This window comes from Archocentrus centrarchus, chromosome 4 (genome assembly GCF_007364275.1).
Source record: "Archocentrus centrarchus isolate MPI-CPG fArcCen1 chromosome 4, fArcCen1, whole genome shotgun sequence".
Taxonomy (NCBI): Eukaryota; Metazoa; Chordata; class Actinopteri; order Cichliformes; family Cichlidae; genus Archocentrus; species Archocentrus centrarchus.
The window spans coordinates 22,785,916-22,813,761 of record NC_044349.1 but is presented as its reverse complement, the minus strand read 5'-3'; the positions used below and the strand labels follow the sequence as shown (position 1 = coordinate 22,813,761).

The 27,846-nt window shown below is 40.5% G+C and overlaps 1 protein-coding gene across 1 annotated transcript; it reads right to left on the bottom strand.

The window, feature by feature from the left end:
* Positions 1-235: 235 nt before the first annotated feature.
* Positions 236-27,846, bottom strand: atf6 (activating transcription factor 6). The gene is made up of 16 exons (XM_030727444.1): positions 27,614-27,846; positions 26,633-26,721; positions 25,009-25,087; positions 24,673-24,770; positions 23,900-24,023; positions 23,411-23,614; positions 21,665-21,840; positions 14,452-14,637; positions 14,218-14,309; positions 12,543-12,692; positions 11,043-11,138; positions 10,821-10,923; positions 9,926-9,996; positions 8,915-9,026; positions 5,364-5,448; positions 236-931 (listed from the first exon to the last, which is right to left on the bottom strand). Exons 1-16 carry the CDS (start codon positions 27,711-27,713, stop codon positions 735-737), a joined length of 1,962 nt encoding a protein of 653 aa, XP_030583304.1. The 5' UTR covers positions 27,714-27,846; the 3' UTR covers positions 236-734.

The following is a 27,846-nucleotide window of genomic DNA, read 5'->3' as shown; positions in this document are numbered from 1 at the left end:
AACAACAGAGCTGTCAGACAGCTTTCAAAGATCGCCTAACTTCCTGAGTTTGTGCCTCTGTTGTTGTAGATATTTCATCTGTCTTGTAGCCAAGATACAAAAAAGAGGTGAATTTAAAGAAAAATGCATTAAACAAATTATTTAATGTTTTTATGCATATATATATATATATATATATATATATATATATATATATATATATATATATATATATATATATATATATACACACACACACACACAAGCCCTTGCAGCTTGGGCAGCAAAAAAAAAAAAGAACAGACTGAAAAATAGCTGTAAGGGGTAAAAGTATTTGTGTTATGATGGGGTGACTCAAGGTTCAATGCTTTGCCCCCTGCCGCTAAACAATTACCCTTACATAAAGCATCCGGGGTTACATGGAGAAGTCAATGTTGCCACACAAGGAGCTAGTCTGCTGCTGCTCAGACCCTATTACAGACTACCTCCGGACATCAGCCGGAATGTGGCTGAATGAAGAGGACAAATTGAGCTTCTTTTGTAATCTGCAACGACCGGTTTTCTGACCAAAAAAAAAAAAAAAAAAAAAAAGTCAGCTGTTGCACACTGAAATGTTTTTTCCATCAACCAAAAAGTGTTAACTGAGGTCTTATTTTGTGCTTTCCTTTGTTGGTTTTGTTAATTTGATGATACTTTATTGATCCCACAATAGGGAAATTACGGAGTTGCAAAGAACACAGGTGTTGCTGACGATCTTACGCAGACCCCATCAGCACACCGACTGGAGGCGCGGCCTTGTTGTCTGCTGGGGAGTTCCGGTAAAACGTGTCCGTGCGGTTCACCCGGAGCAGAGGTGGGATACTCGAAGACCTGATGTGGAGGATCCTGGTGTCAGTCACTTCACAGTCAATCTGCATCATCACCTCGAACTCTTGGTCCCTTATAACGCTGTCTGTAATGGCAAGAAAGGGAGATGAAGGTTGTGAGCTCATAATCTACAAATCAAGTCAGTGCAGTTTAATTTGTGTTTGCTCAACTGGGGTGGGTGTTTGAGACAGTTGAGAAGAGGTAGGGGTGACAACCACAGAGAGTTTGGGTGGAGGCTGGGCTACACAGATGGGAGTCAAGAGGTGAGTCACACACTGGATTTCTCCATCATGGAGATAAACAAAACATCTCTAAACAAGAGCAGGACATGCAAACTGGAAAGGAGGAAAGACAAAAAGTCTGGCGAGAGGGTAGGAGAAAGAAAGAGTGATTGCAGATGATGAGTCAGGATGCTTCTCGCTGTGCTCGGGAAAGAAAAGAAGCTTTGGCAGGATTGAAAAAGTCAGACTGTTTTTCCCCACTGATGAGTCAGGCTATTGTGTTTGAAGAAACATGGGGACAACAGATGGTGTACAGTGTACTGTCAAAAGTAAGTACAGTGTGTTTCACAGAGTCATCTTAAGGCATGACCTACAAACAAGTTTTGTCTTGAGAAACTCAAAACTTGGAAAAAAAACCAACTAAACTTCATAAGGGTGGTTCACAGCTTGTGGTCTCCAGCAACATAACGGTACTCAGCCTGGGAAAAAGCACCCTTTAAAGTGGACGCTCTTGTAAACTTCTTTTGGTAGAAATAGAAATTAAAGCACGTCGAAGGATCTCATACATTTACATTAACAGACAGCTCAATTCAGCTTCTCCGCATGATTTTCAGGACAGGCGGAGGGAGTTCATCTGATTGTACAGAGACTTTAAAATAGCTTCTTCTCAAGCTGGAAGCTTCGACCGACGATCATATCATTTGATGGCTATTACCGGTAATGCTGAGTATGACTTCATCTGCTGATAAACCTCCAATTTTGCACCTGCACTGAAACCAGCGCTTTTCCAGTGGCTGTAGCATTTCAACAGACATCTCTGGAAATCATTGGCCACATCTGGATTTGTCACTTTATGACTATTTCGATTTAGGCTTCAGTCTGAAGCAGAGTGGAAAAGTTAATCACATATATTGCAGCCTGATCAGTTCAAGGTCCTGTGACTCTCAGAAGGTTGACTTATCACAGTGACACTACACATTTTTTCCCTTTTACATTTAAAAACAATAAAACTCACTCATGCTAATCCGGGACAGGGCTTTTACTTTTGCTGCTAAACTGTTACTTTTTATGACCATTTGCTTACAGTGACTGATTTTGGCTCATGTTAGCAGGGATTAAATCAGCATCCAACATGCTGATATTAGGCAGGTATTTTACTGTATTTACCATCTTCTAGTGCTCCTGTAAAGACAAAGTACTGCTGAAATCATTAGAATTGCAGTCAGACTCTCTTCCTCCTTAATAAAATAACTGCGTACATACAGTTATTTTTTAAGTGTACAATAATTAGCCTGTAATGTCTGGGCCACAACCTAAACCATTACCCAAATTGAGGATTTAGATGTAATAACCCACTCTGTTTACACCAATCTTTCAACAAAATGCCAAGCTGTCTAACTTCTACTTAACTAACTGCTTGTGAGGCCTGAACAGTGGAAGAGGAAACACACAAACACACAGCCTTCAAATGGGAAGTCTTTGAAGAGGCTGCCAAATCTACCATCCTGCTCCGCGTGGTCTTATTTCCCCTTACACTGGTACCATCTGGAACTGTTTCAGAAACCTTCAGCGTCACAGTGAGCTGGTCTACGCTGATAAAGGTCTGATGTCTGGCAGCAGTTCATCTGAGGAAACCTGAGAGTGCTTCTCAGGAGGATGTTGGCTGCCAGATTGGAACAAACTCTAAGGATATGTCCATGAAAGAAGCCTTTTTTTTGTTTTGTTTTTTTTTTGTTTTCATCAAAAGGAAGCATTATTCATCAGCAAGTACAGCCCCAAACTAAATAATGGGATTTGGAACATTGAAAATAAATGGAGGGTCACATTCACATAAACCATCAATCCAGTTTTAATTACCTTTCCCAACATGTTCACCTTTGATTTACTAAACTGACAGTTAAAGAAATGTTGGGACAATGTTCACCATTAGAAATTTCACTGACCAGTTTCGAGGCTTGTGTGACTGAGGCCTTACTGAATTCAATCAACTAGAGGCTGAGATTCAGTCTGGGCTGCAATTGTCAATGATGGACCAAACAGCTAATTTCTAAAGGCACATAATCACTATAATCACTGGAGTTTTATTTGGTTAGAATGGCACGAGTTAAACATTTGGTTTAGCAGAGTGCACTCCATGTCTGAGCACTGCTAGGGATGTTCTGTTTAGATTAGAAAAGCAGGAAAATCTGACCCTCAAGTCCATCAGCGGTATAGAGCTGTACATTGAACCCTTGGTGAAAGGCTGCCTGTTGGCTACAGTGCACATGCATAATCTCAGAGAAGTAAAAATAGACTGCAGTGCGTCTACCACGGTTGATCCACCTGTAAATGATGTCAACCCTAAAAAATTCCCCTCTTTCAAACATGTCGCTTCCACTTGATTGAGCTACTTTCAAACTCATAGGATCACTGAATAAACACACCCTTCAGTCCTTATAAGGAGCCACTGCTGCGGCTGGTACACTTTTAGGGAAAATCAAATACGTCTAGGTTAAGTAAGTCTACAGAATCCCATGAAGTGTGGACATAAGATCAAAGTATCTATTTTTGATGTTCAGTTATTGACCAAGACAGACTAAATGGCCACTCCAGATTAGCAAAGTCTATCCATCTCCTCCAGCTGAAAACCATTTAGTGACTAGAGAAGGAAGGCATTCCTAAAGCAGAGCAGCAGCAGGGAGCTGGAAAGAATTATCTTCCACTGCAGTGCAATTATGCTCCAGTAAGAGGACAGTGGTTCTACTTCTCTAAAGGACTCACCCAACTAAATATATGTACATTTGCATTTAATCACTTCAAAAAGGTCCAAACAAGGACGGCATAAATCTAAACTGCTACTTGAAGGCTGTTATCTGTGCGGCACATGGGGCCTCGTATCTAAAAGGAGGGAGGACCGTGCGCGGGTTGTGCTTCAAGAGCATTACTGCATCCTTTGTTGTCTTGGTTTTTGATTGGTCCTCGCTGTTAGGTCACAGGGCAGGAGCAGTTGTGGTATCTCTGAAGATGAAACTGGTGTTAGCCCTCTCACTAGAAATGACCACAACATCCAGCTGACTTATTCCACGCAAACACACGAACAGACAGAGAGGAAGGCGGTGTTTTGAATCTGTAATTCGCTGCAGACATCCATGAGAGATTGTGCAAATTTGAGACCTTTGTTGAGCAATCGAGAATCTTTCAAGACCTGACGTTTCTCCATGAATGCCACCTTTGTTTGGCCATTTCAACAATTAGCTGAAAAAGGAGATCTTGGATTTCACTATTACTGCTTATTTCAATGGTTTCATCTGACTGGCACGGACCGTAACATTCCTCCGTGACAAGACCAACCAAGAACAATGTTTACCTTCATCTAACACCCATCTCACAGGAAAAAAAATCTAAATGGCCACATCTCTCCTGCTGAGTGAGAGGCTCATATTTCACTGACTCACTCCTCCCAGGCTTAGTTGAAAGATTAATCAAATTGGATGCTGTTGCTTTGCCGCTCCCAAGTACAGAGTTAACAGAAAAAACAAAAGGATTTCAAATAAAAATGACAGTTAAACTGTCAGTGACGTTTAACGTCCTCCTATTTGCTTACGTCAGACATAAACACAGCCCCTCTCGAGGGTGTTTTCTTTCAGCTCGCTGTACACATGCTCTGTGAACATCGAGCCACCTGTTAACTACCTCTGGACTTGATCCCGCAGATCTGAGGGCCATGAAGGAAAGTTTCGATGAGCTCATGGAAATCAACATGTGTACATTAATTGTCAATAATGTGACAACACATGCGCATGTGGAAGTCCAAGGTTTCTGCTGATCAAGTGTTTGGTTTTTCAAAGCAGGTGGTGAAAAAAACAAAACAAAATGTGACTGCAACCCAAAATGGGCTGGTGGAAACCCCACCCTGCAGGATGCAACCAAGCGCACGCTGACTGCCACCCACTTTGTCCACAGCTGTGGACAACAAGTGCGCTATTCAAGCAAAAATTGAGTTAGATGAGCTGTGTCTACAATCTATTTTAGTTTAAAGTAGTTTGGATATTTTTTGGATAGCGTGTTCTTACAGAATTTATAGCCCTTGTTAATAAAAATCAGCAATAAAGGAAACTGTACCACTAATACCTTAATAGGCCTAAAAAGCAAGAGGGCCCTATTTTTATCCCCCCAAGTTTTTTGCAAATGTCTTAAATCACAAGTAATGCATTCTTTTGGGTGAACGTGATTCTGAATGTGCGCCCAGGCTGCCTTTCATCTGTTACATCGCACTGAGTGACTGAACTTCCAAACTGTTGTGTCTGCACCGCTTACCATTTATGTTCATGGCTGGCAACACAACAGACATCTTGGGTGGACTTCCTTTATTGTGGCTGGTGGCGGGAAGTAGGAGATGATCCTGAGAACAAAGAAGAGATGGTATGACGCTGGAGAACACAACAAACTTGGAGGCAAATAAAACATTTGGCTCGTTGGTTTTTGTTGATCAAGATGGAAGTCCTTTCAGAATGAGTTACAACCTGAGCTCCAACTCAGTTTGTAACTTGTTCTCAGACGATACACATGACCAACTTAATGAAGACAGATTAATGAAGCCACTATTATCTCGGGGAAGGTAACAGGTGGAAAAAGCAACTGGAAAACAAAAAAAATGTCTGTGCTGGACGACGTCACGTTTCATGAACAAGCTAATTCAGATTATTTACCAGAGCACAAGGAAAACAAAAAAAAACCCCTCTGATCATCATGTTTATTCTCCTCCCAGTTTGTAAGGCAAGAAAATATTTTTGTAACCTTTAAATGATCCAGATCAAAGCTGCAGAGGCTGAGATATGTTGACTTTTGGCAACATAATTATAGCAGCTTCCTTTTTTTAAAAAGAAATTTAAACAGCTATGTGGTGTAGCGCTTTGACAAGAATGAACTTGAGCAGATAACTGCAGCAAAATCACCCATGACTTGGTCGCCATCACTTTTAAGACTGGAGCTTTCTGTGGCTTTCCAACCACCAAGAGACCAAATGAAAGCAGGTTATCGTCATTGTGCTCAGCGTGCAAAACTCTGCATGAGTAACGTGAAAAATGAGGGTTGCTAAGGTGACGCTAGACAGGAATATGGCCAGAGTTTGGGAGATGGATTACAGCAAATACACACAAATGCACTTTCTATTTCATCACAGTAAATATAAAAATGTGCTTCATAGTTTCTGTTTTATAAAAACGTTGCTAAAATTCATAGTGTTGCTCTGGAATTTTGTTTCAGTTAAGAGTATGGTGTGATATATGCTCATGTGCATTAAAATATAAGCTGCATGCCATCAAAGGTAAAATTATATACTAAAAAAAAAAAAAAAAAAAAAAAGGAGAGTGTGTCTGTGATTGGAGGGTGGAAGGAAAAAGGAAAACACCTCATCGTGTGCTTGTCAAGCTCACGTGACAGCTGATGCTGCCATAACAACAGGCAAGTTTTTTTTTCTTGAACCTTAATGGACACAGTCCACAGTGAAAGCAGCCAGTGTTTCCACCACATCACCCCATCGCACACTTACATAAAGCCACAGGTGCCAAAACAGCGTCAGAAGTGACGCAAGACCACAACGTGACAGAATAAAAGACACAGCAGGATGATTCTTTCTTTAACTTGCTGAGAGGTGTGTTTTCCATCACCTTACCTCATTTACCACCTAAATTAAGACACAGGTAGTAATGCATCTGTAGGGCCTTAAGCAGCCTTGACCGAAATGTGACTATTTCTCAATGTACTGTAAAAAGTGACTTCAACTGCTGGAGAGTGTGAGAAGAGGCCATAATGAAAAATATTTTTGCCTCGAGGGACGAAGGTCAAACTTTTTGTGACTGGCTTTAAAATATAAACAAATTCCAAATTTAATCCAGAGCTTTGGCAGATTTGTAATAACATCATACCAACTTGGGGGAAAAAAAAAAAAAAGTGTCCATGCTTTGTCAGACACACACACACACGCACACACACGCACACACACACACACACACACACACACGCACACACACGCACACACACACACGCACACACACACACGCACGCACGCACACACACACACACACACACACACACACACACACACACACTGAAACCGAGGAAACCAAATACAGGCAAATAAACTGAGAGAAAAGCTAACAAAGGTTTGTGAGAATTGAAAAGGTCACACTGACTGGCCTGTAACTGACACACTTTACACAAAGCCACTTTTTTACCATTTTTTCCTTCTTTACGTGTTTTTGTCATATTTATATAAAAAAAAATGTATCTTTGATTATTCAGGGTAATTCAGATTTATTAAAACTATGATAAGTGGAGAAAACACACAGGGATGGACTGAAATGTGGAAAATAAAATGAGTAACAGAAACAGTTGAACAATGAGCAATTCACCTTTAAAGAGTTCAAGATATAGAAATAAATTCATAAATACACCAAACCCACTGGAGCATTTTATCAGTTTTTTTCTTCTCATTTCAGCTTCTGAACAATAGTCAAAATAGAGATACTGCTTTTTCCACTTTCCCCAAGCCCCCCCCCCTTTCCTTTTATACAGTGAATAGTTAAATCAGTTTAATTTAGAAAACTGCAGTATGATTAGACAACAATGAGTTTTGTTAGTTGCTCCCCTAATCTATTTTTCAAACTATTCAAATCTTTAAATTATTCATAAAGACTAAACTTTTTGTGCGTGAAAGTTAAAGGTTCACAGAGGTTTTTTTTACTTTTCATTTAGAGAAACTACATCCCCCTCCTCCTCCTGCATCACAAAGCTGCTACACACTAAAGGCTGCCTACTTGACCTGCAAAGACCTTAACCTCGGGTCCGCCATTGTTTCCTCTGTCCTTGCTGTCACTATGCCAACTTAAAGCTGAACCTTTGTGTCTCGATCTTCGGTTACAGACGTCAAAACCCTGAGCTTAACTTCACACAGAGGGTCCAGAAGTCTTGAGTAGGAATATTTTTCTGTTACAGCTAAACTTGGTCCAGCTTAATTAACAGCGACCACATGTTTTCTGGTTAAAAAGAAGAAGAAGAAGAAGAAGAAGAAGAAAAAAAAAAAAAAGAACCAAAAGCTTTAAAAGGCTGTTTGTTAACCAGTTTCATAATTTCTCAATGCTGCAAATTTGGAAGCCATTGTGTGTTCAGTGACAGTGAAGAATAAAATTCTTGTAAAACTCAAAGGAAAAAGTTTACCATGAACCAAATTAGTTTCCATTTGCCTGGCTGATATCAAGGTAAGACTACTAGCCACATTTAACCATACATTCACATAGTGCTTTATTCTATAAACTTGCAGCACTTTATCTACCTCACATACCTCAATTTACAATCACCAAAAAACCCAACATATACGCTTTCAGGCTGTGGGAGAAAGCTGGAACACCCGATGGAAACCCACACCGGCAAACCAGGAAGTTTCTTGCTGTGAGACAACAGTGCTAACCGCTGCCCAGGCATACCAAGATGACTGAGTGTTGTTTGAGTATAAATAATATTTTGCATTTAATATTTGAGTGATTGCAAATGGACAAACTGCACTGGAGAAGTCAAACTTCAGTAGTTACATCCTTGGCTAAGTACTTTTCATCCACCCCAAACTCCTTCCTCTTACTCCTTCCTCTTTGTTGAGGGAAAGAATCATTGCGTTAAACTTTTAGATACTTTAGTTAATTTTGATTTAACCGCTCACTTTTTCTGACCAGATTCAAATGGAATGAAATCTGCTTAGTGCTGAAGTCTGAAAACTTCCATCTGAAATCTCTCATTTTCCTTCATGTGCTTAATTCGTCGGGCTCGTTTCTGCTCTCAGATCAGCGCCCTGCAAGAAGCAAGTTCAAACTTACCCTACGGAAAGACACAACATAGAAAGTGTCGCCACGACGGTTCAGCTCATCAAAGAAGTCAGTGTAGGTGTGACGAGGTGCGTAGTACACCTGCAGCTCACTGCCAGGATTCCTGTGGAAGAAATAAATGGATGCAGATAAATACGAAGAAAAAAAAAATAGTCAGGGCAACATGGTGACAGTAAAATCTGAAACTGGAAATGAATTGACATACATACAGGCATGCACACTAGTGAATAGGTGCTGATAGTCAATGCTTTGTGGGATAAACTGTAATATATTTTAACTATATGATTTCTATTACAGCATTAGTCATATTTGATGTCTGCCTATTCAATCACAATCCAGACAAACAAACAAAAAACAGATGAGAAAAAGAAAATGTAGTCACCTAAAATAACTGCTAATAATCTGCTGAGTTAAACATCACACTGGTTTGTGTCTCAGTAAAATCTCCTTGCCCAGTGATTTGCTACTGGAATATAAACTAAGGCCTAAAAACTGGAAATTGCTCCCTACACTCTCACTGCAGCATGGGTATAAAATGGCATGCCTGCAAATCCTTTTGAGTATTTCCATGTATTTCTGCTGTCGTTTTTTTTATTCTGGCCTTACAGAGCTTAACTTCTGAAACTGATTTTCTTTCATTTTCCTATAAACTCAAATATTTCGTAGCAAGACTTAAAACCGCCAAAAACCTATTGACACCATCTGTGTGATCTGAACTACACAGTAGAAAAGGTTCTTGTTGATCTCCAAACTTCTGATGCGGTGTGCAAGGGTCATCCTTTAAAAATTACTGCACCATAAATTGATTATCATAAAACTGTAAATGCTTAAAAGGGGGGAAAATGCCAAAAAATATTCCCATTACACTGATATCTGAAGAGACACTTTGGTCACACGCTACTAAAACACTGGAACATTATGTCTACAGGTGCATTAACTAATCAAGCTCCATTAAAACAAAACACAAACACCTGAAATTAACTGTAACACGCCTTTACTTACTTTTCCTCAGTAGTTTCTGTGTATTGAACTGTCATAATCTGGGCACTTTCATCCTCCTTATTCCCTGTTTTCTGTTGGGAAAAACCAGACAATTAGCTCTAATCTCTGTAACCACATCAAAAATGATTAAAGAGAGCAGGAGAAACAGCTGGCAAAATAATAGGAACAGTATTCACAGCATAAAAGTAGACCACTCTTTCAAATCTTCTAGAGATCAACACACATTTGAGTGCCAAGGTTTTCTCCTGATACATTACATCTAGTTCAGAAATGTTACGGCTGTCATGGAGAAATAAAGACACAGGTGGTGACCTACAAGCATGTGTTACATCTGAGTGAGCAGATTTACTCTGAAACTTTGAAAGATGAAAAGTTAAAGCAGTTGAATACAGACGGGCAATAAACACCTCCACCTTTTCTATTAATACAGATATGAACAATGGATATATATATATATATATATATATATATATATATATATATATATATATATATATATATATATATATATATATACTAAGTAGGCAGATGGTCGGTTTCGGTAGACTGAACCCGCTGTGACAGATTTTGAAAAAAATTATGGAAAAAAAGAGCAGGGGGCACTAATCCCACAGCTCCCCTCTAAGTGTTATGTTTACTTTCTCAGGCCTGCCGGATTAAACTCAGCCCAATAAAGAGAAATGAGAGGCAGAAAAAGGGGTAGGTGTGACTGGAGGTGAAACAGTGGTGAAAGAGAGGCTTTGGGTTGCCAAGACACTTTTAAAGTGAAATGGCTTGAAATATAAATGAGGTTTAGTTTGCAATATGTATTGCCAGCAGTGAAATATCATGTAAATTTGTGCACGGACCATTACGTGTGTCTTATTATTTTCCAAAACATGCTGCTGTGACTTACCAGAATGGTCCTGTGGGGTTTGTGGTTGCTGTTAGTCATTCGCCTTGATTTGGTCTGTTGAACTTCATGACGGTGGACCCAACCCCTCAACTCATGGGCCAACCTGCCAAGTTAACACAGTGCACCTTTACAATTAAGGGTGAAACTTGGATGATTTTGTTGTCTCATGCAAAAGGGAAAAACTTACTGACAGTAAGCCATACATTAAATGCCATTACTTACTCAATGCATTTGGTCCTATTAACAGAAGGCTGGCAGGGGGGAGGTGGTCTGAGAAAGACGGGATCCTTTACCACCATCAGGGCCTTATCTTCAGATCTGAACCAGAATAAAAAGCACAGAGATGTTGGATGAAGAAAAAGTCATAACTTTATACGGCCGTGAAGATGCTCTGAAATCTCTGTCAACCTTCTAAAAATATTTCCCAGATGTTGCTTCCACATGCTGCGAATGCAGAGTACGAGCCAACGCGGCTGCTTGCTGTTCGCTGTAGGTTAAATACTCATGGCGGTATAAGTAACAGAGAACACAGTGGGCACCACAATGGAATTCATGGCTTTAATGTGGTGACAATTACATTAAACTGTAATATTTTCGGGGGTTTTTTTTTTTTTTTTGCTTGACATGTGCAGCGGTGGCAGAGCTCCAGTCTCGGAATGGATGCATGAAAACGCTGACTTGCATCAAAGGGGCAAGTGCAGCGAAGTATGCTGCTGTAAATCCCAAGCACAATTAGCATAAACATGCTACAGAGCTGAGCATTGCCACCCAAATAGTCACATACAGTCTGTTTATGAATGTCCAAGTTGTTACCATTTTTACCATACCATATTTGAGTGTGTAATACTAGCAGCACACAGCATTGCTTGACTTTACTCCTCGGATTTTACTCTGACTTTGGTTAAAGAGCGACCGAGAGTGACAGATTATATTGCTTGAGGTGCTGATGTAGGCTGTCCACAGACACTGCCCACCTGCTTGGGGCTTGTTAAGAAAAACTTGTGTCTACGATGTAATCCCTCCCTTGGGAATCACTGATGCAAGCCAACTCTTTGGCTACGTTGACTACGCCTCATTTTTCCATGAGACAACATGTCAGACCAATGAGGCCTCATCATAACTTTAAAAGAGGGGCCCACTTTAACCTTCAAGCACACACGCAGCTTCCTGTTCAGTGGGACCCCAAAATTAGATTGCGTATCTCCCCAATCAACCTTCTCACTGTTGCGTTTGGTGCTGTCACCCTTTTTGCAAAGGCTAATGTGTTCCTTCCTGCCTGCGCTATGTTTAATGTTGCTGAGAAATCTGATACTACACACCAATGGTTTGCATTAACATGTGACGTACCCTACGCAGAGATCTAACACACAAAACAGGCTGGCAATGCCTTGGAGACATTAGATGTTTGACCACCTTGCAAAACATACTTTTCATGTTACGGGAGTCCGTTATTGTACTAAACGTGAATTTTCATGCAATTTACAAACGTAACTGCGGGACCTAAAGAACATTTTATAACTACTGACCTGCTAGCAAGGAGCCTAGAGGCATTCAAAGGAAGACTGTTTGGCCAAAGTTGGTGATCAGCTGGCACTTGTGTTTACACGTGCCTTAATGAACTGCACCAGCGCAGACTGAGCGCAGGCACAGGTGCATCCTGGTCTACTTACATACTGGATAAACATACTGCTGTGAAGGCTGTTGGGAGGTTTAGCTCATTACCTGTCGCCCATCTCAGACAGCCTGCTGCCCAGAGTCTCGGGACCCATCGGGATGTAATTTTCTGCCTCTGGTAAGAAACCCAGCAGGTGTCTGCCACTGTGCTGCATGGAAGCAACCTCAAGCGCAGACCCTTGGCCATCCTGAAACAAACTGATAAAACAGAAACAGTTAAGAGAGTTAAGAAAAAAAAAACAAAAAAAAAAAAAACACACAGGTGAGGTAAAATCAGGACACTTGAGTTGAAGAAAAGACTCAGAAGAGGAACTTGGTGATGGACTTAGATGACCGCTGCACTACATGTGGCCCACATCCTGTGCACAGGAGGGATTTTTGTTTTTAGCCACGAGCAGAATCTGAACTCTGATCTCGACTGCACGAAACCACAATAAAGGGCGCATACACACAAGCAAAAATACACACAGTTGCTTTGAGTGGTATAACTACACTGTGTGGCATTTTCATTTCAAAGGGATCTGACCTCAAAGCGGGCATTTTTTACATTCCAGAGGAGAGCCCAAACACAAAAAAAAACACAGATGTGAGCACAGGTACAGGCGCGCACACACTTTAGCTACTGTGAATACAATACAATCACAAGTCATGGTCCCAAGAAACTTATCCACATTTAACCTCTATATAAAAGCAAAAAAGTGGATTTTAGCAAAGAGAAGTCTCAGACTGAACAAGTACATGCCTGCATCCTCGTGGAGAACGTTATTCCCAGTGGGGAACAAACATTTTTATAAAATGAGAACAGAAAATCTGTCATTATACTTGGAGGTGAATTGTGAGCTTGAGTTACACAACCCCTCCATCTGATAGCTGAGTGGAATCAAGCCCCCCCCCCCTCACTGCAGTTTTATATAACTCATTATAATTTGTTCCAATTGTTAATATTACAAGCAGAGATGAGAAAAATGACCGTGTGCAAATGTTTTTCACATTTCTTTCTTACCTTTGAAGCCAGAATGATTTTATTTTACTTTTGCAAGTAGTAACAGTTTACTTTTGCCACAGCCCATCACAGTGTTTTGAGAGTTATTCGTCCATTTGTCAAAAAGTCTTATAAACTCTGGCAACAGCATCAGAGGACTGAACTGTACACACAAGAGCAATATGGCATTTATTAACTATTAATCGTCACATTCTTTTCCAAGAGATCGGATCCAGCCAGGATAAAGGTGGGCTTTTATATTATGTGCATTAACGGACTACATACTACTGTGTTCTGGTGCTTGGCTCAAAGCTTTAAGGGAATGCAGAAAAATTATTACGATATAAAATCAATGATTTTTAATAAAATACACAAATATTAGCTCAACTGATTTATTTATTTTATTTATTTGTACTTTTTTTTTTTTAATACTTCATAAAGTTGATTTTTCTCAGTTTTGGGGAGCAAAAAAAAAAAAAAAAGGAACACATTTTCTTAAAAAGAAATAATGCATAATGCCTTGCACACAGGGTGTGATTCCCACAGTGAGTCATGGGACTTCCCATTTCTATTCCCTCAATAATCAAATACTTCTGCATTTCCAGTGTGCTACATTTGGCAGAAGTCTTCTTGCAGCTTGACAATATCCACCATCATCCGCATTCCTTTGGTTTGAATTGATTTTCACTCAATCTAATTATTTTTAGGGCGAGTGAAAGCCTTCAGACATTCCACGCTCACCTCATTGGTCCAACATTAAGAACGAGGAACACCAAGACCACCATGAGGCACACTGCTCTCCTTTTGGGTGCTGTTGCTTTCAGCACTGTATTCTGCAGAAAAATGAAGGAAATACATTGCAGTAAAAATTACATTTGCAGTGAACAAAAAAACAAAAAAAAACCCCAAAAACTTTCAACATTTCAACTGTGCACATGCACCCTTATCACCAGGGAAGATCTTGTCCTCTCTCACCTCACTCAGCAGGCCCTCCAGCTGTTTCTTGAGGTTGCCGTTCTCACTCTTGAGTGCTTCATTTTCAGACAACGCCAGCTTCAGACGAGCTTCCAGCGAGAGCAAATATTCTTTCTTCTTTTTCCGAGACAGGGATGCTGACTCACGGTTTTTTATCATGCGCTGCTGCCTCTGGGACAACTTTGACTACAGTGAGAATGTGAGAAAAACAGAAACAAGGACAGTTACTGAAGTGAAGTCCTGTCCAGCAGTTTAGCCTTCTTCAACTAAACACATATCCAAACAAGAAAGAGAGGCAGTCATTGCACCTATGGTGCCTGAGCCACCTGCTGGACTGTAGATCACAGGTTCTTCTGACTGGTGTGACTATTTGGTTTAAAAATGGCATTTTATTCATATGAGCAATTATTTTCTGTGAAATTATCCAAAAGAGAAAACTAGAAACGTCTGGTGCTTCCAAACAGTCAGGCTGCTGTTTCTATCCATCCAATATGCACATGCTTTACAGACATCATGAACCCAGCATCACAGAAGATCTACTCACCCACTGGTGTCACCAATTCAGTGTTCAGCAAAATTTTAAATATGGTCATAAACTTTCTTTCTGTTCCTCAGTTATAGTGCTGCAAAAGTGTGTTTCTAAAACATTATGACATCTCAGGGTAGCTGACCTTTAATCTTCTGTGTATTCTCTTAGATATTTCTGGGATATAAGCATGTGAAAATGTGATCTTGACCTTTGGCCATCAAAAACTAATCAGTTCATCTCCCGAGTCCAATCAATAATTGAGGATGGATTGGATATACATATGTTTGTAAGTTAATTCATATTTAATAGCATTTTATTTCACATATAAGTGTTCCAACATCTGCTCTTTTGATTTCTTGAACCATCACTCACTCATTAACACTTGGGATGCATGATACATTGAAAAATACCGAGGAAGGAGAGGTGTGAGAAGGCAGAAGTTTCACATGTAGAGGTTGGCATGAGAAAGCAGGAACCAAAAAAACAGATGACATAGCAGGAAAGTAAATACAGCAGGGGAGATAAACTCAACATAAAAGCCGGTGCCGACAATGTTATTCTCACCCGGAGACTCTCTCTGCCGCTGGTGCTCCAGTTTACTTCAGTGATAGAATAATAAACAGACACATTAAGGATGTGTTGCGAGATTCATGACAATTCTTCATCAAATCGCAGCATTAACATCGTCCCAAAGAGCCGATAAGTGTACGCCTTAAGTAAAAATATTTACACCAGGATCCTCTCGGGGGTTAAAAGGTCACCTTCAATGTCTCGGTTCTATATGTGTGTTTAGAGAATGAGTCACTCATTGATAAATGGGCTCACATCAGAGACACATAAACACAGAAACAGTTTATATGCTAGAGGTCTAAATGTGTAAACCCAAGTACGGCCACAGCCAGTATCCATTGTTTTAACTCTCAAGGTAACCTATAAATAAATACTAAGAGCATTTGGCATTCTCCAGTTCAGATTTGTTTATGTGAGGATTTCATACAAATCAAGACTTAAAAAATATAAAAATAAACAAATTAATAAATAAATAAAGACACGCTTCAGCAGTCAGATTCTTTCCACTTGACGTCAGTAAGATGAGAACTGAAATCAGTCTCACATGCTAACCCAAAAAGTGCATATCTTAACATGACCGCTCCCAAATTAACACAACCGGTGGCAGCGATTACCCAAACACCTTCATTGTCCATCCAGTCTCCTGCTACCCCTCCACTCCTCTTCTCCAAACACAAACGCCCTCCTGAGGGCAAGTCTCTAAGATCCTGGGTCTAATAGCCCCGCTGGTGATTAAGTTATTTGGATCCCTGTATTTGTGTTCTGTCTCCTGAGAAACTCCTCTGTCTCCCAGCCCAGCTCTGGGAGCTGTGCCACTAGCCCGAGCCTGGGAACACTGCAAGTAAGCAGTTACCAGGGAGTGAAGAGCGCGGGGAACTTCACATCTCTTCCACAATGAGGCTAGGGAAGAAAATGTGGGGCAAGGGGCAAAAAAAAAAAAAAAATAAAAAAAATAAGGCTGAGTGGCATTTCTCAATGAAGCTTACTTGAATGGGTGAGATGCTAACAGTGATACTGGTTCACACTCACACCATTTAAATGCCAGTGGGAAATGCAAACAAGGGGAAAAAAAAGAAAAAATGTCCATTAGTGAAGCATGGCTCATATAGCAACAGCTGCAGACAGCTGTTGGTTTACTGATCAGTGCTGTGTGTCAATGTGTCTAATTGCATGATTATGACAACTCCTGGGCAACAACCCTTCAACAGATGAATACGGGCAAAGACAAGAAAACAAACAGGAGTCTGACTGCCACAGTGCAAGGGAGGAAGTCCTCTTTCTATACAGCAGTGCAAAGATTACTCCAGGAGGAAGTTTGTGAATAACCATTAACCTGCCCAGATGATTGAGGCTTCCTCTAACAGGTTAGGGTTTAAATGTTTTATGATTTTACCATAGGTCATAAACCCCCATAACTGTGGAGTAGGTTCACAAAGTGTGCTACAATGGTGGGAGTGGATCAGAATTATGGCAGTTTTAGAATTATTATTTAAAAAAAAAAAAAAAAACAGCCTAAAGCTAAAGATGCTGCGTATGTGATTAGACATAATCACACTCAAATAAGCCGTCCTAGAATATAATGTACAAGGGATCAACAGTATGCAGTGAGACTGGGCTTACACAGTGAAACTACAGAAAGGGATATTAAATAAGTTGTCAGTGTATTATATATATATATACACTCAGTGACTACTTTGTTCACTTTCTCCTTAATGTAAATATCAAATCAGCCAATATCTATCAATGTAAGAAACTCAATACATTTAGGCATGTAGACATTTTCAAGGCAACCTGAAGTTCAAACTGAGCATCAGAATGAGGCAGAAATGTGATGTAATGTGATGTATGTTTGACTTTGGCATGGTTGTTGGTGCCAGACCGAGCATTTCAGAAACTGCTGACCTACTAGGATTTTCCCACACAACTATACGTGTACTAGGGTTTACAAAGAATGGTCCCCAAAAAGAGAAAATATCCAGTGAACACCAGTTTCACTGGATGAAATGCCTTGTTGTTGCCAGAGATCAGAAGAAAAAGGTCAGACTACTTCAAGCTGATAGGAAGACTTACTCAAAGACTGGTCAAATAACCACTCATTACAACCAAGGTACGCAGAAAAGCATCTTTGATAGCACAATACGTCGAACCTTGAAGAACATGGGCTACAGTATGTCAGCTACAAACAGGAAACTGAGGCTAAAAAAAATCACACAAAACTGGACAATAGAAGACTGGAAAAATGTTGCCTGACCTGATGAGTATCAACTTCTGCTGCAAAATTCAGATGGTAGGCCCAGAAAGTATGGAACTATCCTGCCTTGTTTCAACAATTCAGGCTGGTCATGGTGTAATGGTGTCGGGGATATTTTCTTGGCACACATTGGGTCCATTAGCACCAAGTGAGTATGCGACAGCCTGCCCGAGTATTACTTCTGACCATATCATTCCCTTTGTGACCACAGTGTGCCCATCTTCTGATGGCTGTTTTGACCAGAACTGGTTTCTTGAACATGACAATGAGTTCAGTGGGATGTCTGGCATGTAATGTATTGGAATGGGAGATTTGCATCATGGAAGTACAGCCTGCAAATCGGTAGCAACTGCGTGATGTTGCTGCAGCCAAACCAATCTTAGCAAGAAAATATTTTGATGCCAAAAAAAAAAAAGTTAAAGTTAAAACTGCATAAACGTCTGGGCTAACTGTAGGGGACCACCAGGGCTTCCTGTGCTCCCTGCCTGTAAATGCTCCCATCCTACTGATAGGAGGATTTGTTGAGGCCTGCAATTTCAGGCTGAACTGTTTTTCCTTGCACACACACACACACAAAGCTAAATCCCTTGCTGTGTAGGAGCCCATTACATTACACTGCCCCAATCCCTGATGGCTATTTACAGCTGTCGCTCTGCACAACACCTGTTTGAAGCATGTAATCCTTAGCAGCCGTTTCACATCCAGGCTTATACAGGCTGAAATACAGTAGAGCGACACACACATAGACCTACTGTATATACAACATGCAGCAACACCTGGCACAGGCACGTCATTTTTAACAGGCATTTTACACACCCACTCGTCTACCAAATCCACCACTCTGCTGCAGCCAAAACACAGCGAGTGAACACATCTGCAGTACACAAGCATACACTCTCATGGAGAGTCGAACAGCTCACATTCTTCTTAGTGTGCCACAAAACAACTAGTTCATTGAAATTGCTATAAATATAAAAACATGCCAATCTTTACTAAAATATGTATTAAAAAAATGCACCAGTTATCCTCTAAGAAGCCCTTCAGAGGTCCTTTTTAAACTTCCACTACGTTTTTTTTCTTGTTCTCTTTGTCCTGCTTACAATTAGATGTTTACAGACCCTTTCTTTTAATCACCTATTGTAAGCTTTATTGACTTGGTTAGCTTTACAAATAGCTGAGAGGAGCATTTGCTTTGGCCTATGAGGTTTGGAATTCCTCAACACTGCTCTCGATGTCTGGCATGAAAATTGCTTCTCTAGAATGAATTATGTTCATGATAACTTCTTTTACGCCCTTTTAGGGGCCAACTATTTTTACAGCTAGAGGTCAACCATTACAATTCATAAAAAAAAAAAAAAGATACTTTTGAAATGCAGCTAATCCTGATGGAATACATACTTGAAGTTAAAATGAATCGAGAAGACTGATAAAATGGAACATCTGGGAGGTTATCAGACATCTTTTTCGTGTTCACATGTATCACTGCCACACACTATTTATATAAAGACAATAACAGCTGAAATCTGGACACATTTCTCTAGTTGTCCTAGTGTCACCACAGAAATCACTGCATATGGTTTAAGAAAGATTCCACAAATGTGACACACGGTTTTCCATCATTTTAAAAAGGTTCAAATATGTCGGTTTTTCATTTTTGCAACTTTACTGTTGAGTTTAATGCGAGAAAACAAAGGAGACATACTGTGAATGTGGAAGTCCTGCAAACAAAACAAACAAGCCCGAAAGAGGAGACTGAGTGAGAACATGTTTCTCAACCCAATAAAGATCAGATGAGAACAAGACACGAGCAACTGCTGTGCCAGAGACCAAAGCCTGAAACAACAGTGAAGTTGCTAAAAGTCGTGGCATCTCACTAGCCTCGGGTCTTTAAAACAATATGACTAAAACTCCCACACAAAATAAGGCAAGTACTCACAAATGTCTGCGACCTTTTATGGTGAGACCACAAGCATGTACCATAAAGAGAAGATACTACAACCGAGTTTACTTTATGTCTTTTAGATTGCTGGGGCAGTCTCTGCAGACGCAGTTAATAGCGCCAAAGTTGCACGTATGTGCAGTCATTAAACCAACCAGGGAGAAACTAGTGTGTGCGGGAAAAGTATTCCATGTTCATTTTGCATGTGTCATTCTGTGCAAATTGCTGCAGCTGTCCTGGCATCACCCCTGAAACCATCGCACAAAAGGATACACCCTCAGCGATTAACACTGAGAGCAATGTCCTGCTATGACACTGTTCGCACCATCTGAAAGACATTACATAACGTGTCTATTTTTCCAATAAAGTCCCACAGGTACAAATAGACCAGAGGCCAGTGATGATCAGCTGTGAACTGCTTGTAGTTCCATAATAATAATGCAGTGAAAAATCATAAATTTTAGATCATAATTTGAACTAGGATTCTCAAAGTGTAGTCTGTAGCCTGTGGGTGGCCGCTGTTAACATTTTATCCGGCCCCTGTGAACGACAAGAAAGGACTGCGCTTGTCTACATTTCATTCATTCACAGATCATGTCATACTATGTATAGTGGTGCAAAAATGAGACAAAAGGAGCTTTTTTCTTCTGTTTCAGCTTCTTCTGTTCTAGCCACAATGAGCCTACAAACCAGTACAAAAATGAGAGCCACCAATATAATCCATCCTCTGAGCAGAGACATTGCAAAGTAAGTGTGCAGCCCTCAATCATACTGGCTCACTTGGCTGGAGATTGGTCACCAAAACTTTTAGTACCCCAGTGCAAAGAAAATGAATGTTCCTGGTACCTACTCCCCATAGAAAAGAAAAAGAAAAACAGCAATTTGTGTCTTTAGTGACTGGCATGGTCCATGCAGAGTAATAACTTTTGCCTCGGTGTGGAAAAATGCATTCATTATTATAAATAATAGCTATAAATGCTTTTTCATTTACACCATTTTAACCAAAAATTAAAGTTAATGGTCTGTGAAATGAAAATAAATACTAAAAAAGGTTAAGATGGGGCAGTTTAGGTTGGACAGGATCCAGTCCAAGCGAGCAAAATATCATAGTTGCAAAGTGGGCAACTGCACGCACACCCATGTGGCGATGCATAACAATGCAGCTCCATACAAGTGCATGCAGGCAAGTATTTGCATGTCCACGCACACACAAACACAGCTGTTGAAGCATTTATTCCTATGAAGAGGCTTTGTCTCATGAATTACTTGGGCACATTGCTAGTTAAATTAAAGAGTACGACCACCACAGCGCTTTGTGAGCTTAAAAATCCCACCTATCCTTAAGATACTCCTTCGCTGTGAGCAAATCTGTCGTTGCCATATTCATTAGAGGCCTGCGTGCTTGTAAAACACACACAGTAAAATAAAAATCTTTCACAAGGATGTCATTTTTTTGGTTTCGCTTGTTTTTGGAGGATAATCAGATATCCATTCGCAGGACATTCATTCCTGTGCTATCTTTTATTTTTTGTTACTATTGATTCCAGCTTTGTATACTGTATAAACCACTTTGTGAATTTTGTCTGTGAAAAGTGGATTACAATGAGCATTATGCTACTTAACTTATATGTACCTGAATTTAATGTACCTGATTTTCATCGCCTTCGAATCCCTACAAAAAAGTTCACTTACCAGTCAGCATACACACGAAGTTGTGTAATCATGTTGTGTCATCAGCAATACTGACACACAAAATAAGAAAGGTGCATGTCTTTTTCTGGGAATTTTATGGATAAGCTATACCAGGAGTGTAAATTTTGCCATTTGGCACTGCCCTGTTCATCTTAGTGCTAACATCTCAATGCTGAGTGACCATACAGAAACTCTTATATAAAAAGGCTTTTAGAGTGTGTTCAGAACTCACATCATCCTCTGAGGACGGCGTCAGAAATGTGCCTGAGACCACTGGCGGGGCAGCGACGGGTACGGGTACAGACCAGTCCTGGCTGAGCGCTGGCACAGTGACCACACTGCCGGAGATGGCCTGTGGCGTCTGGATCTGCAGTAGTTGGCTCGGCTGAGATAGCACAATAGGATGACCTGAGAGAGAGAGAGAGACACACACACACACACACACAGAGGCATTTTCAAATTTAAGTTCTTAACCATACTAATCATATTTTTATTGTGTGATTAACATAGATTAATGAAGACCAGTTTGCTCTTGCAAACTCTTGTTTTATCTTGTTTTCATCTTGCCCTGCGACACTATACAAGGTAAAGATGGGTTCAATGTGCTCTGTAAAACTGGTGCAGGTGGTACAGTCCAGTTCCTCCAAACTCCTCCCTACCTCTGGTGACCTACATAAACCCCATTCTCTTTAACAGGACTTTTATATTAAAAATACAGGTGCAGAAGATGTTTCCCCATCTTGATCTGTGGTCTTAAACTTGAGCATTCCAATCTGATAGGTGTGTGATGTTTATGAGCCTAAACACACAAAAATGTGCACATGTGCCCCCACTTAAAATACATCATCGCCCAAAAGAAATAAACCAGAAAAAAAATTAACAAAACACAATACTGTGAATATTCATCAAGACCCTGTTAATGCTGACACTTCCTAGAGTGGAGTGCCAGGAACCCCTCCTCAAGCTGACCCAGCCACCTTCATTTTTAATGCTAATTCTGTCGGTGCTAAGTGTTAGCCAGTTCTGCTAATGAATGTGTGTCATGCCAACACTAAGTCTTGTGCCCAAGTTCACCATGTGTAAGAAGAATTCACAGAGGAAAAAAAAAGTCAAAAGGAATGAGAAACATTTGCTACAGTATGCTTGTTTGTTGGAAACTAATCAGTAAATAGCTCCATTTTCTTTTTCATCTCCTTGCTGCATTAAGGTGTGCTCCTCAGCTGTGAATATTTATGAGATCATAAATAAATACCCTTCACAGGGCTGAGCAGGCTTGAATAAATTTCCATCTGGGGTCTTGCATTTGGATGTCTTGGCCTTAACCATCTTGGCCATTACAAGGGAGACAGCAAAGCCAAGTTCAAATTCACTTCGAGAGAGGTCAGATACTCCACCCACTCGGGACCCAAGCAATGACAAAACTATTTACATTGGCCTAGATGCTGCTGATGTAACAAACACAGAGGGGCCAACTGGTCAACCAGAAAGGCTAAACCACAAAACAACAGCAATCATTACTTTAATGCACGAAAACACATAGCAGCCCATAACAGTCTTACATTTTGGTTACAAAGCAAGCTTATCTGGCTATTTATTCAAAATAATGATTTCCAAAAAAAAGGACTTTTTTCAAATGACGGGCAAATCTAGATAAACCTAATGTCTAATTTACTTGTTATATTTTGATCATCAAATTAGGTAGTATGGTACACTGAGGTCCACAAAGAGCAAAAACTGTGGTTAAAGCACCATCTACTGGCAAAGAGACAACTAAATTATTGTTAAGAAAGAATGCCTGCTAGATTCAGCAGCACTGACAACCTAATCCTGATATAATATCACCTCTAAATGATGAATTACAAAGTACTCTGAGTAAAGAAAATCACACTACCTGCTAATATGACTGTAATGCTGGTCTGATGCAATACAGTGTAGTGAGAAGCAATGTGTCTTAACATGTTGCAGTGTGAGCACTGACCTGCAGGGGGTGCTGGTTTGATGCTGACTGGAGCTGGTTTTACCACAGGCAGAACAGTGGTCTGCAGGGGCTGGATGATGATTGTCTTGGCCTGCAAGGGAGCTGCTGCTTGAGCCAATGGCACAGCTGTAATCAGTGGTTTGGGCTGGATGGAAACCTTTGGGCCAATCTGAATTGGCTTCTTGATTGGCTGAGCTGGCTTGGCTGGTGTGTGTGTGTGCATGTGTCAAAGGACAGGGATGGAAGCAGTTAGACAGGATTAATATAAATATTCTAAGCTCAGGAAAAGAAGTATGCATTTATAGTTACAGGGTATTTTTAAAGGAGTTTTTTTTTTATCAAACACCACCACTCTTTTTAGATAAAAGACTACATCCCAGAATTCTACAAACCCAGATTGTGGTGCAATTGTTAGGGTTTTTTTGGCTAAAGAGTCTAAATATAGATAAAAACTGAACAGCAGACATGTGGTGGCAGAGGCTGCCTCACCTCGTGTCGCCTGATTGGTCCTCTTTGCAGCTTTCTTGGGTGGGGGAGAGATTTCAGAAAAGCCACTGAATTCTGAGCAGACTGAAAGGGGAGACGGCTGCGATTGTGGAGACAGGGCCTCATCCTGCATGCAAAAACAAACGGGACTTAGATCGTCTATATTAGTGGACATGATCGCTGTAGTCACATCACATGTCCTTTCTGACACCATAAATTCATTTGTCAAGCCACTTGTACTCTATGTGTGCTCGAGTCACACTAGACAAATACCTACAAAGTGTCCTTGTCAATATTCAAAGACTCCAGCAGACAAATGTGTCCTTGGAGAAGCCGGGATGATTCCTTTAGCAGACAAATGTGTGCAGACTGTGCTAGGGCCAGAAAAAGATGTAACCGTTGTCCTTGTTTTGACACACTGTGAAAACATCTGCCCGCTAAATTATGCTAATGTGGTTGAAGTTGTCAGCACCTTTTTTTTTTTTTTTTTTAACGAGACGGAGCACATCTCAGATGGACGGCAAATTATTAGTCTGACAAGGTGTTTAAGGCTTTTGGCAATAAGCGTCTCAAGTGTGTGCATCACCATTCAAAAGCAAAGAGCAGCTGTCATTGTTTGAACGCCATCTGGATGGAAAATTTCACTGCTGCAACTGCTTAAAAGAGGGGCAAACATGTAAATACTAAGAACCAGAAACAAAGTGTGATTTGCATTGGAAATGCAATTCAAATGCTGAAAAACCAGAAAGGACAAAGAGCTGACGTCTGTGTCTTACTTGCAAGGAGCATGGAGACAAAGCTTCCACCGAGGCAGGAGAGGGCACCGAGCTCAGAGTGTGGGCAGGTGACAGAGAGTCCACACTCACCTCACCATCTGGATGCACAAGGACATGGAAAAATGTGCAATGTGTGAGGCTCTGTCAGCATAAGTCACTGAATCTCTCAAGTATTCACACAGTCAATAGTTTTGCACTGTTGGACCATTAAACCTACTGACTGGTGGGTGAGTTTTGGAAAATAATGAATGAAAATAACAAATCACCAATGCATACAGTATAAATTCCTTATTTCATGCTGCAATGTAACACATGTCAACACTTGTGCTGCCGAACCTGTGGAAATGCTACTTGTATCCATTTCGTTCCATGGAGGAATGTCAATGTCAAAGTCCAGATCTGGACCCCTGTTGTCCTAAAAAAGCAAAGACATGTTTGTTTGTTTTTTTAAAATGGAACTCTGGAGAAAGCAGAATGGAGGCAAATGCATGTAGGATCATACTCTAAGTCTATTATTTATAGATGATAAAATACAAAACATATTTTAATTCCAGGACATTTATTTTAGTCTACAGTGTTCTTTTTACATCTACACAATGTACACTATATTACCGAAAGCATTCGCTCCTCTGCCGTCACACGCATATGAACTTGAGTGACATCCCATTCTTAATCTATAGGGTTTAACATGATGCCAGCCATCTCCAAACTGTTCTGACAAAGCCTCTTCAATTCCATTGCCACTTCAAGAACAAGTCTCCACTGCTCTAGAGTCCAGTGGCAGTGTGCTTTACACCACTACATCCGACGCTTTGTATTGTGTTTCATCACGTAAGGCTTGGATGCAGCTGCTTGGCCATGGAAATCCATTCCATGAAGGTCTCTGTGCACTGTTCTTGAGCTCATCTGGAGGCCACATGAAGTTTGGAAGTCTGCAGTGATTGACTCCGCAGAAAGGTAGCGCTGCAAGTCGGCTGCATGACCCCAGGACACATATCCCCCCATGTGTTTTGTGTATTCTTGGATGGTGTTCTGTAACTGCAATTTCCAATGTGTGAACTTGTTCACCCACATGGCAATAAACTTCATTCATTCACCTCTGCGCACGATGTGCCTCATCATCCTCTGACCCGCTGTCATTTTACATGGCCTACCACTTTGTGGCTGTTGTTCCCAATTGCTTCCCAGGGTTCTAGCCAGTGGTTGATCGCCTGGCGCTGCACCATGCTGCGGTTGTCTTGCGCTGGGCTGAGAATTTCACCAGTTTGCTATCGGAACTCTTCTCTATTACTGCAATTAGCAAGCGGGTGTGTATTCCGCCCCGTTGCTCATACCAGACTGATTTTTTTTTCTCTCGCTAGATCACTGCGCATTTATTCACAATGTGCACACACGATCTTGCGATGGTCCTGTTTATGCTTAATTTCAGGGGGCTACCAAAAGCAAAATGGTGACCAGCGTGAACGCAATGGGGGGGGAAGGGGAACGTGATTTCTGCAAACCCATTAGTGGAAGGAAACGGCGCTCTGGGACATGCTGAATGAATGATACGTAAGTGTAACTCTTCTGGTTTATATGCAAAAATAATTAGCGCTTTATCAATCTAATAAGTCCTGAAGTAGAGTTCTGCGTCCTCCGTATGTAACTGGAAATCCCCTCTGAACCCTACGCTGTAACATACGACGCACCTCTGGAGAAACTGACTTCCAGTTATGTACGTGATTGGAATACCTGACTTCAATGATTTGAATGGGTGAGTGAATGCTTTGGCAATATAGTGTATGCATGACACTTCTTTTGATCCATTACCTGTGCTTGCATAACATAACATGGCTGTAGCCATCTTCAGCTCTACCTCAGCAGCACAGGTAACAGACAAATTTCTTTGTTTTGCAGAATTCCATTGGGCATAGCTTTCAGTTCTCTATTTATTTGAATATTAAGGGGATGAGTTACTCACATAACCAGCATTCTCAAGAGCCTCAAGCAACTCATCTGCATCGCCAAGCTCATCACCCAGTTTGTCCAGCTCATCAAACAGGCTTATGTCTGCATAACAATGACAATACAACACAGGAGTCAAATTGCTTTCAGTATATTACAAAGCTTGATTATGAGACTATTCAAGAAAAAAACAACAACAAAAACTGTCTTAAAAATAGGTCTGTATATATGTGAGAAGGTGTAAGCACCATATATGGCTTTATTTTTCATTTTTAAACTCTAATAAGGCAAACAAGCTGTTTAGGGTTATATTTTCATACAGCTGTTTCACTTTCATTTTCACAATTTTATTTGTTTTCTCAATATCTTTCGCCTGGTTATTTCTTTAAAGTGTACTGGCATCGACTGACCGAAAAGAACAAACACAAGTCAGTATGAAACAAACGCAAAAGGGGAAAAATGCATGCAATAAGACTGCAGCATTATTAGTAACCTGACAATAACTGTAGTAATAATCGATAACATCAAATAAAATGTTAAGAAGTTTTACTTTTCAAGACTTTTAAAATTATTTTTTAAAATCTGTAAAAGTAAAAAAAAAAAAAAAAAAAAAAAATTCCCGTGGAGCTACACACACCATTTCATGCTTTTAATTTTTTAAGTGCAAATTGTGCAACTTGTATACCTTGTATATTATCAGTATTTAACATTAGACATCTGTATTAAATATTGGACCCTACAGTGTGAAGTGGGTTTGTCTCCCGTTACAGTGCTGGTTATAACTTACATTCAGACATCATCATGTTACATCATCACAGCATCATAGCTAATGCTAACTAGCTAACTAAGACTTTAGGAGCGTGAGAAAACACACACAACACATAAACCTCCGATTGGTGGCTTTAAAACGACCGACTTATAACAAAGTGTATTACTCGTGGTATTTCAGCTATAGTGTTTCGCTCTCTGGGTCTTTCTAGAAGGTGTTATTGCTTACCCCACTCTCCCCCCTGATCGATGGAGATGATGCCTGTCTCGCTATCCATCATAGGATATTGCCGATGATTTTCGAAGTCTAACATTAAATCGGATGCCATCCTCTTTTGAATTCATTAGTAAATTATCACACAGTAACACGCCGCGATCAAGCGAGCAGTCATACCACTACTGATGTGTTTTGTACTAAACTTCCCGTTTGACGCAGAGATACACGTCTGACTTTACTGTCAG